Source organism: Excalfactoria chinensis, chromosome 25 (genome assembly GCF_039878825.1).
Source record: "Excalfactoria chinensis isolate bCotChi1 chromosome 25, bCotChi1.hap2, whole genome shotgun sequence".
Taxonomy (NCBI): Eukaryota; Metazoa; Chordata; class Aves; order Galliformes; family Phasianidae; genus Excalfactoria; species Excalfactoria chinensis.
This window is the reverse complement of record NC_092849.1, coordinates 3,847,357-3,858,834: the sequence shown is the minus strand read 5'-3', so window position 1 is coordinate 3,858,834 and position 11,478 is coordinate 3,847,357. Positions and strand designations below refer to the sequence as shown.

Sequence of the window (11,478 nt, the reverse complement as noted above, 5' to 3'; positions counted from 1 at the left end):
GGGGAAAGCACCTGGGCAAAGTTTCTGAGGTTTGAGGTGGTTTTCTGCTAAACTTGAAACAAGGGAAACAAACAGATGAAGAGAAGGGACCTTTCTGAGCCTTGTTTGGTGGTGTCTTACCTCCTTGTCAATTTTACCAGACCCACATCAAAGCGCAGAAAGCTTTCAAACACACCTAGGATGCGTGTGGATTTGCATTTCAATCTGGGGATGAAGAAAAGAGGCAAGACATGGTAGGAATGCATTCTGGTGCACAGTCCATTAACAAAAAGTAAGCAGAGATCTGTAAACACTGTCCCAAGACCTGAGCCTCCCAACCTCAGCTCTCCTGGATGTTGTATCAACGTTTGTACACATATCTATTAAAAAAAAAAAGAAAGAAGTCACAGAATTGGCTCCAAACTTGGAGCTGTCTGAAAGTATCCATGCTGAACTCAGAACAGGGTCCTTGTAGTTGGCTCTTGCTCCCACACTGCATCTAAATATGAGCAGCTGGGCTTCAAAATGGGGAAATGCAGTGAAAACGAGGCCTTTAAATCTCAGGCAAACCACGTCTCTTGGGAGAGCAGAGGGTGCTCACCATCCACTACAGCCATTCACTGTCTTTAAGGGGCTTTCCTCAGGCTACCAGCACTCCAACATCACTCCCCACAAGGCGTGGTACTGTTTTACAGCACACTATCGTTTCATCCCAACCCCTTCCACTGCTGTAGCATCTACTTCCATCCCCAACAAAATGGATAAACCCAATAAAATGGGAGAGACCTCGCACTGGCAGAGCCTTTAGACGTCCTCCCCGTTCTCGCTGAGGGACATGGTGTGTATTTTAATGGTTGGCACTTTGCAGTTTTCATGGACCGCGTTCCCCGAAGTGCCCGCACAGCAGCACTCCTGGAGGAAACCTTTGCTTTTCACTTTGGCAGCAGAACAGCTGGACTGGTCTTTAGGAACCGCGCTTTTGGTCGGCACGCTTTGCACGGCGGAGAATATCTTCCATTCGCAGACCCCATCGGATTTGGAAATCTTATAGAAGGTTTCTCCCGAGCCGACGGGGATACGGACCACACCTTTGGCACCTCCCATGGTTTGGGTGCTGGGATGGTTGAGGTTGAAGCTTGGGGACTGCTTCTTTGCCGCGTGCTTTCTTGGGAGGCACTGCGCTCTCAGGACGTTTTGGAACGCTTTCTTAAACTCTTGACTGGAGCATGGATAGATGATGGGGTTGATGCAGCTGTTTAAATATCCAAGCCAAAATGTTATTTTAAAAAGTGTGTCCGGGGGTTTGATTGTAGGAAAGAAAGAACCTAAAATGGAAAATATACAGAGTGTTAAGGCAGAGGCGGTGAGAAATTGCAGGTAACCAAAGAAACTTAAACACTGGAAAAACATAAATAAGATTCTGCTGTCTTGGGAAATTTATGACTCAAAGCCTAATTCCTGCGGGAAAGAGTCTTTCAGAATGTATGATGCTGTACAATTACAAGGGTATTATCAGAGATCAATTCAAGGCTCAAGACATCCACTTCATTATACAAGCATTGTATTCTCCCATTTACAGCCTGAGGCAAGAGAGCAGATACCAAGTGATAAAGGAAAACTGCTCCCTCTAGAACTTCTAATTCAAGATCAGAAAGACAAATAATAATCATGTTGAGGTCATCAAAAAGGGTTTCAAAGGGGAGGAAATCACAGCATTTGGTGACCAACTAGAAGCCTTCAAAATGATCAGCTGTCGGGTGCTCATTTTCTATTGCAGACTTTCAGAAAATAACTTTTCTCGTGGAACGCATCTGAAATTCAGAGAAATTAAAAGAAATCTGGCAGTAAATGCTTAAGAGATGAACTGATGGGAAGATGCCACTATAAAGCTACAGAGACACCCTTGGGGTGTCAAAGAGTCAACGCTTCCGCTGCTTATGGAGAATGGCTTAGGAAATTGTTGCTTTTTCTGAGTGACACTGGAAACCAGCCATTATAACAGGACCCTCTAATTCTCTGGTTGGTACCTCTCTGTGTGGAAATAAAAACAATATTGGCTGAACGTGAGTGAAAGAGAAAACCAAAGTCCATGTGATGTGGGGGTGGGATAAGTGATAACAGCACTTGTAAGGCCAGCCTTGCAAAACAGATCCAGAATGGGAAAAAAGAGAAAAAAACATTTCCCATATGCTGCCAAAGGAAAGGCTGCTTCTCGCTTACCTCCAGTGAGACAGGAAAAATAAAGGGAAGTGATTCTATCATTCCTTTGACAGCAGCTCGTTTTGATTGCTTATCATGGGCACAGGGAGCAAAATAATCTCCCAGCAAGTATATCGTGGTATCACAGAATCACAGTTGGTTTATTTTGGACTTCATAGTCAGGTCTCCAATAAACTGCTCTTTTAGCACTTCTATATACATTCCTTCCTGCTTTCCCCTCTGAAATCAGAACCGTGTGCATTCAGGAAGAGATGCTGATTTTGATGTTAACGCCTTTGTCATCCTCTATAGTTTCCTTGATTTCTGCATCAGCTCCTCAGCTTGACAGAGGTTGGCTTGTTTGTTGGACCTCCACTGACTCTGGAGAAGCTTGCAAAGCAACAAGAGCCTTCCAATTGAATTCTGAGAGTGCTGAACTTTGGTTTGAATCTTTTCCTTCCCAATCCTTTCCTTTCTTTGCCAAACAAAGAGACAACGAGGGCAGCGAACGCTTCCAAAACCCAGCAAGGAATTCTCAGGGTGTTTTTGCCTGTGTGAGAATGTACCAAAACATTGCCTGGACCAGGGGACACAAACAGAGCAGTGTGATTAATGATGCGCTCACCCTGCTTCTGCTGAGCGTGGTCTCTGCTGCGAAATGCAGAGCAGTGCCAACTTTCTTCCATCCCCTATGGAAGAAAAGGGGATAAGCAGGGAGAGAGGTGCTGGGGTGCTGCTCGCAGGTATCCATCCCTGGGAGCACTCATCAAACACCAGACACGGTGCTCCCTGCTCCCCTCCTCCTGCTGCGTGCAGCACTGTTGCTTTCAGTACTGTCATTTCCTATGACTGACAATGCCAAGGCAGCAGTCCCTGTTTTGCAGTTAAGTGTAAGCAGGTACATCTGCAATTTAGGATTCTTCTCAGCAAGGTAGCACCACTTGCCTCTAACAAAAACATCTACGTGAGCTTCTTGGAGAGCTTTCTGGCTGGAGTCATTGGCATCAATGAAAGCATTGAGAATGCCCCAATCCCGCTCCATTTTTCCTTTATTTCTCCATGTAGGTGCAGCACACCCACTGCTCTCCCACCTTGTGCTAAGACAAAGGTGAAACAAGCCCAGGTGTAAGGCTGAGCATAAGAATGGGTAAACAATAACAATTCCTGTTTGCTGCAACTTCTGGTTCGCCTGAAACGGAATGCGAGCGCCTTGCCAAAGTCTGCTAAAAATAGTGAAGAGCCAGTGTCAGAGTCTGCCTCTTGCTCATTTTTCTCCTGTTCTTTTGAGGGGGGCGGAGATGGAGATCAGCATGCTAATTTATTAATGCAGCCTTTTTTAGTACATTGGTGTAGAGATTTGTTGCCTTGGAACAACACACTGTCAGAGTACAGCAAATGAACTGACAGCGTACAAACTTTGCTATGAGTGGGTCCCATTGCGTGTTGTCATTAACTATTTCTTTGCAGGGGTGGATGCAACTTGGGGTTTGGGACAGCAGGTTATTGCTCACCTTATTGCTATTACCTGGGAGTAGAGGCTGACCCCCACCATCTCACCACAATCTCATTTCAGGGCATCACAGAGAGCAAGAAGTTCTATCCTGAGCCACCTCTTCTCCAGGGTGATCCATCCCAATCACCTCAACTGCTTCCCATCAGACTTGTGCTCCAGACCCTCTAAAGCACCACTGTCCTTCTCTGGACAAGCTCCAACGAAGCTTGTTCCTTTTTTTCTGGGAGTGAAATATCCAGTGATGTTGTTGTCATGGTTAATATCAGTGGTAGATGGAACCGGTAGCAAGTAGGAGTAATATTCAAACAGAGCTGCTAAGCCTGATGATAAAGTATTTTGTTCAATGTGCAGAGACATTTAAACAGGCAGCGGCTGGCAGCAAAAGCCAGACAGGATTAAAGTAGAAATAAAACATTTTTTTTTAAGAATGGCTGCTATTAACCATGGGGAAAAATAACCAAGCAGAGTGGTGAGTTCTCTCTGCTTTAAAGTCGCACAACATAAGGCTGCCCGTGTCCCACGCAGCACTGAGGCAGTTTGAGGTGGTACCCTTTGGAAGGTGACATACAGGAGGATGGAGTAATGACCACATTTGCCTCTTGGCCTTTAAAAATCCCACGTGTGGACGTCTTAATGTCTTTCCTGGCATAAAACAATAAATAGTGGCAAAACTGAACATGGCTCAGAGTCTTCATCTTCCATTATCTCCCAATAGTTTGTGCTGGAACCAAAGGAAACTTCAGCTGATCTCTTCATGCCTTTGACTAGTGGCTTAGTGGGAAGTGTTGGTGATAAGCAGATGGTTGGACTGAGTGACCTTACAGGTCTTTTCCAACCTTGGAGATTCTATGATTCTATGACTCTAAGGGATGCTGAAATTCCTGCTTTGCTTGCAGCAGATTGAGGATTATTGAGCGCCAGTAGCACAACTCAATTGCTTGCTATATGAAAATTAAATAAAACAAAATGTGCTGTCAGCATCCTGAGATCCTTCGCCATGAAGTATCTCATTGCTTACCCCTAAAACGCCAGGACTGCATTCCTTGCCCTCACCATTTATTTTCCTGTTTGTCAGGTTACTTCAGCTCTGAGAGAGAAGTTTTCCACGCACCTCCTGGTGAGTAAGTGCCAATTCAGCCCCAGAGATGTAATTTGACTGTAGTCATTAGTCAGAAGTTACAGAGCTGCTTGATTATAGGTTGTTTAAGAGCCAGCGCTGATGTCACATGTCATTTCACTGACGGGCAGCTTAGAGGGACTTAGCAGCTCCCAGACTAAAGAAAATTCTTGTTCACACTGTATCATCTCCATTAGCACCACGGGAATAAGATCCTATAGATTTTTGTGGCTCCTGGACCTCCTGAGCTGGAAGGGATCCATAATGACCATTGAGTCCAATCCCACCTGGGGGGAGGACAGCAGTGCCCTGCACGCTGTGAGCACAGAACCACATGCAGTTTGTCAGGACTGTGTTGGCAGGGCTTTAAGCATCCAAAGGAACCAGGAAAAGTGCATTTGTGCCTTGCACAAGTCTGAAATCTTGCATCTCTTGCCTATGACACCTGGGATTAAGCACCTGCAATCATAGCAAGCTGAAAACAGGGGTGGCTGTGTGGTCACAGAGCTCATGTTCCCAAGCTCAACATTCATGGTGAACTTTACTCCACGAGAGCAGCACTCCATCTGCACCTCGGGTCAAACACAGCCACCCCGCAGAGAGTGCATCCATGTGTAAGTATTGCTGCTGACATGCAACAGCTGCACTCTATATGTATATTCCGTCCCAGCACGTCCCACCCGTATGGAAAGTATCTTCCGTGGGAACAAAAATGGGATCAAAGAACACTTCAACCGGAGGAAACGCTTCTGTTATTTTTTATGATCATATTAGTGCAGCAAATGCAGAACAGTGGTTAAGTATTTGAGTGAGGAGAGATGTGAGGAAGGGTAAGAGCCTGCATCTGTCAAGTCTTGCACATTCCCAGCTGTGCTTGTCCCAGGATCTGGATTATTATGGCTGATTCAGGGGGAAAATGAGAAAGGCTTTGTGCTTGGATCTCTCTCAGCTGCAATAAACAGCCATAGGAAGAGGAGCAAGGATCTGAATTCAGATCTCTGGGTCGTTCTGTAGGGTGTGGGTATCTCCAAAGGAGACAGGTAGGACAGACGGACATTAGGAGTGGGTCAGCCTGGGAATGGTGCTCTGATTACTCCGATTTTTTTCAGGCCTAATTTATGCTCTGTTTCATGTTGTACCCACTTAGGACGGATGATATTTCTGGCAAAGAGCAAACATCTCACTAAGAAACTATTTCCAGACTCACTGTGTGCAGACGCAGATTTAGAAAGTAGATGAAAAAAAAAAATAATAATCCCAAAACATGGGAAGGTGAACTGAGTTTTTCTTACCTCTGCGAGCCCAAACGATAACATCAGTTTACAGACTGTTTTAATTGCCAGTGCAATTCCAGCTCCCTTGCTGTGGAATGATTCAGGATCTCTTTGCTGATGTTGTTGTCATAGTGGTTGTTCTTCCCAAAGCCCCAGCTCCTGGAGGCGTGTGCTTACAACAAAACCTCAGATTTCACTTCAGTAATAAAAAGCAAAAGCAATGGCGTGGTTCAGATGGCAGCTTGAAAAGATGAGTTGGTTGCTGGTCGTGATTTGGGATCCCTGGGGTTTGCTACACTTGAATTACACTCTTTAGCAAAAACTGACCATCCAGCCCTTATGCATCCAAATCAAAGACAAGAAATCTGCTGGGTGGGGTGGGAGAATTATTCATCACCTTTCAGTCCCTAAGGAATCGTAAATAGCACCGTGATGTCTGAGAGGAGAGGGAGTGAAAATGACATTCGTGGTTCATTTACTCCAGGTGCCTGCAGGTGGTGACTGCACAAAGAAAGAACATTTTGAAGACGAGGACGAGCCTTCTTCCTGACAGGTAGCTCATGCAGGAAAGCTGTGGATATGAATCACGACACATTGCAGAACTCGCTCCACATTCTCTCCCTGCTTGGCATTTCAATGGCTATTAATGTTAGCAATTCCTTCTCCAGATTTGCTGCATTATGAGTCAGTGGGACACGTTTCAGGACTTGGTGACAGCAAAGAAATGTTGGCCATGGGGATGTCAATGGGATTTTTGCCATTGACTGCAGCATAGCTGATACTGGCTTACACCAACAAGGCCTTTGCAGGCTGTGTTTACAAAAACACCCCTTGAGATCAGACAAAACATACATGCCAAATATCTTGACTCTTTTATTTTTTCCTCCCCATTCAGTGTCTTAACACACAGCCCTATAATCCATCACTCATAGAGGGTTAAAATCCCTTCTTCTTTCTGACCCATCATTCTGTAGCTTGGGCTCTACTCTGGATTTCTTTCCCCCTTATTTCCTTTTTGTGGCTGAGGAAGCACACTGAAATGCTGTCATAGAATCATAGGGAATCTAGCTCTGAATATTCTCACCATGGCTGGAATTCAGCATGTTCGGATATGAAAACTATTTAGTGCAAGGCTATCCCAGCTTTTATTCATTTTATTTTAGGTATTATCAGCTGGACAAAGATAAGAAGGGGGATTCCCATCCTTGCCTCTCAGAGCAGTGGATGACCCAGCCATGATGGCATAGAGGAATGAATGCTCACGCTGGAGGGACAGAAGGATCTCCTTCTGTTTACCACTATGAGACCATCCGTCCGATTCTACAGGAGAAAAGAGATGGTTCAATGAAAGGAGCTTTATTTATTTTTGTATAGCACAAAATGCCAGATATTGCAGTTCCTGTTTTCACCTGGCAGAGTGGTGCAATTTATACAGTTCTCCTCCCCAGGAAAGCTTTAACTTACTCTGCCTTACGTTCCCCATCAGTAAATGGGGTTACTCTCCTGACATGTAAACCTTTTGGCACTGCCTTTGCAGAATTAGACACTACTTCAGCATTGTCAAGCAAAATAGCTTTGATTCTACAGGCAATTGGTGAAGTTCTGCTTGGTACCTGCAGTTAACCTGTCAATGACAAATCCCAGCTCACTTCTGAATCCCACACAGAACTAATTCCCATTCATACTGTTGGTCAGACAGTTGGAAATGGATGAATCACAAGCATTTCCCTTTTATGGGAAATCAGGACTCAATCAGGACTGCAATTTGAGTTAGAACTTTTCTAGGTAAGTTTCATTAAATGATTTGTGAGGATAGGCCGAGCTCCATGTGTGACGAGGAGCAAGTCCACTGGTCAGATGGAAAGAGGGAGAGAAAGCACACGAAGAGGTGAAAACCTGCCTTCTTCCAGGGGAAATGAGCTGCTGTGACAGCCCTTCAAATCAGAGACGTTTTGTGAAAGCAGGGTTTGCATGCCAGTGCCCTAACCTCATTTATTTCCATGCAACAAGATTATTGTTTGCTGGCTTGTTCCGCAATTGTCAAAGCCAAGTGAGGAGGTGTATGGAACATAATGCTCATTCCCATGGAGGGATCCAAGAAGGTAAGACATTACTCACATAGATTGCAACTGGCAATTTTACACACTGATTTCAATTAAGATATTGTCATGTGGCAGGAATACTCAAATTGTTTCTCCATTTATTTTTGGTGATATCTGCTGATCTGGATGTCACGCCTTTATCCCACTCTCCATCTCCTTTTATTACTCTTGCCTTCCCTGTACCTACACCCCAAACATTTCCACCCCTGCTCATTGTGTGCTTCAATGAGCCAGGTGCTTCTAGCTGCACCTTGGTTCCCAGCTGGCAGGGCTCATAAGAAATGAAGGGATCTTGATGATGCTGGTTGAGGTGGAGCAGTCTGCTTCAAGATGCTTTCTTGTTTACTTTTGCACCTCTTGTCAGTTTAACAGCTCCTTGTCTCTAACAAATCAACAAGTCATTTTGAAAGACTTTAAAAACAACATTGCAACTCCACAAAGACAGGGAAGCTAATAACCTGAAGAAAGTTGCTTTATAAGGGATCAAAGAAAGACGCAGAGCTGGTCTTCAATCAAGCAAATTTCCTAATCCAAAGCAAATTAACAACAGTGCCATGTGTGCAACCGCACAGCAGATGAAAAGTAGCGTGTTGGATGTGCTCTCACAAACCCTTTTTGGGTATGTTTCAGGCATCTTGGCAACCAGCATTCCAACATGCTGACACCCTGGGCAGCAGAGCCAGCCTTTCCAGGGCTCCCTTTATGCAACTCCTACAGCTCACGCTCCAACTCCTACTCCATCACCTCCACCTACTGACCAATCAGAGTGAATCCGTACCTTTTTTTGTGTGTTTGTTGACTTTTGTGATGGTTTATTTTTTGGGGAAACAAGCAGGTGTTCTGGGTTAACCCAGGAGAGGTTAATTGAAAAAGAACCCAACATCTTTTGTAAGGTGTAAGAAAAGAAAATAATCTCCCAACCATTCTAGTACTTAGGTAAGCATCCTTCTTCCTTTTCACTGTATGCAGTGTAGCACTACTAGCTAAAACTCACGCGCAGTCTGCAGTCTCACTTTATTTTTCCTATACAGCCTAAGCCTTTTCTTCAAGAAAAGCTGCTGAAATTGGACAGGGCAGATGGAAGGTTCCTCGTTTCCAAAGCCAGCATTTAGTACAGCTCTCGCAAACTTTACATGACAGATACATCATAAAATTAGCATTCTGGTTCTAAATCCTGAAACCACATCGAAGGTGACTGAGCAAAGTTTAATTAAGGTTCTGATTACTTTATATTTCAGTGATGGCAAAGCAGAACACGTCCCTCCCCTTTAGAATTATGGCTGGGGAATAAATATTTGTATTCAGTGCAGAGGGTGAGACGGCAGCCAGTGTTTGGCCAGTGTGCCCCATGGGTTTCCATGTAGGATGCAAACCAGAGAAGTGTAAAATTAGTTTGGAGGATCCTCACGGCTGCGCTGTGGCTGGATGGGTGATAAATTAAAAAGACATTCATTTGGAATACGGTATTTCATAGCGTGACACCTTCTATTAGGGAGCTGATTATTTCTCATAGCGGGGCGTTAACGGGTTCTGAGCACTTAGAGAGTTTTGTCCCGAAACAGTAAACTGCTGCTTAGACCATGAATGCATTTATGGGATGACCTTTTATAAACTTATATCACCCAAAGAGCTGGCCACAAACTAGGATATAAACCCATGCACTTAAAATACCATTCCTATAGCAGAACTGATCAGGAATAAGTCCTTGTTCTGAAAGGGTATTTTCTAGGTGGAAAAAGACTGTCAAAATCAGTTTCATTCTTTTCAGCATCTTAACTTCCCTTTGAACCAGAGCTGCTTGGTTAGGTTTGACACTTTCATTTTTCACCTTCAGTTTTGATGCATGTTTTGATTTCTGACAGCTTTCCTACAGAAAACCATTCCCTCAGCTCTCTTCTGATCAGCTCTATTGAACACAAGCAAAAACACGGCTCTCCCTCGGGGGAAGGTGCTGTAGAAGGGGTTTGTGCATTACTTACCAAGAGGCATGACTACAAAAAACGGAAGCCAGCACAGAACAAAGCATCCCACAACAATTCCCAGGGTCTTGGCTGCTTTCTTTTCCCTGGAGAACTTGAGGAGACGCACGGAGAAGTGATGTTTGCTCTTAGAGCTGGCCGTGGCCCCGCTCGCTTCGGGAGCATTTTTGCGGTGGATCCGTAGGGTCACTGCTTCAGAACGAGATTTCTCCATCTTCAGCCCTGACCTCAAACCTTTGTTTTCCCTTTTGGCCACAATGTACACCCGGCAGTACATCACCAGGATGATGGTCAAGGGGAGGTAGAAGGAGCCCAGCGCAGAGAACAGCACATAGCCAGGTTCCTCGGTGATCTGGCAGATGGTCTCATCTTCGGGTGCTGGTTCCTTCCATCCAAAAAGAGGTCCAATGGAGATGACCAGAGACAGTGCCCACACGCACAGCAGAGCCAGGAGGCCTCTCTTCTCCGTCACGATGCTGGGGTATCGCAGCGGGTAGCTCACCCCGATGTATCTGTCTATCGAGATGATGCAGAGGCTCATAATGGAAGCAGTGCAGCAAAGGACATCAACAGCTGCCCAGATGTTGCAGAAGATCCTCCCAAAGGCCCAGTAGCCCAAAATCTCCATGGTAGCTGAGAAGGGCAGGACAGTGGATGTCAAAAGGAGGTCGGCTACAGCCAGATTGATTATATAGTAGTGGGTGACACTCTGAAGATGCCTGTGGCAGGCTACAGAGAGGATAACCAGAATGTTACCCAGAACCCCAAAAATGATCAGCCCCCCCAGAATAACACCCAGCAAAATGGCCTTGGAAATGTTCACGGGCCCTGCAGAGTGGGTGCAGTTGGAACAGTCAGATGAGTTCCCAGAGAGGAAAACCATGGTGAGTGGCTGGCAACGCTCATGCAAGGCTGCTGTAATTCACGCCCTTTTCAGGTAGAAAAAGTGATGGGATCAGTCCTCAGAATGTCCGACAGGCAACATTGCCCGGCTCTGCTGGGTGGAAGAGTTTTTTAAGGAAGTTTCAGAAGTGCAGCACCAGGAGCAACGAGAAGGATCCAAAAACATAGTCGAAAGCCTTCTTTTCTCCCCAGATATTTACTGTTCTATCACAGCTAATAGCCTCCATTTCCAAGTCAGATTTAACCCTTTTGCATCATTCCTGGGGTGCAGGAGTGAGGCTACATGGAACTGAGGCTGCTTCTCCTGCTTTCCAGGACTATGTGATGAGAAGTATTGGAATCACAGCTGCGAGTCATTTCTATCTACTTGGGAAGAGGGAATATTTAAGTAGCAAAAATATTCCATAGGGTC

At 45.2% G+C, this 11,478-nt stretch overlaps 1 protein-coding gene across 1 annotated transcript; it reads right to left on the bottom strand.

Moving 5' to 3' along the window:
- Positions 1-339: 339 nt before the first annotated feature.
- On the bottom strand, positions 340-11,046 carry ADRA1A (adrenoceptor alpha 1A). Its single transcript, XM_072357129.1, has 2 exons — positions 10,164-11,046; positions 340-1,304 (listed from the first exon to the last, which is right to left on the bottom strand). The coding sequence occupies exons 1-2, from the start codon at positions 11,044-11,046 to the stop codon at positions 784-786; spliced, it is 1,404 nt and encodes a 467-aa protein (XP_072213230.1). The 3' UTR covers positions 340-783.
- Positions 11,047-11,478: the final 432 nt, after the last annotated feature.

What these genes read in the sequence shown, in the direction of transcription:
- ADRA1A (XM_072357129.1), bottom strand. Translation starts at nt 11,046, where the DNA reads ATGGTTTTCCTCTCTGGGAACTCATCTGACTGTTCCAACTGCACCCAC. An exon ending in TTTTGTAGTCATGCCTCTTG is followed by an intron (nt 1,305 to 10,163) that starts GTAAGTAATGCA and finishes TTTCCATTTTAG; the next exon opens with GTTCTTTCTTTCCTACAATC.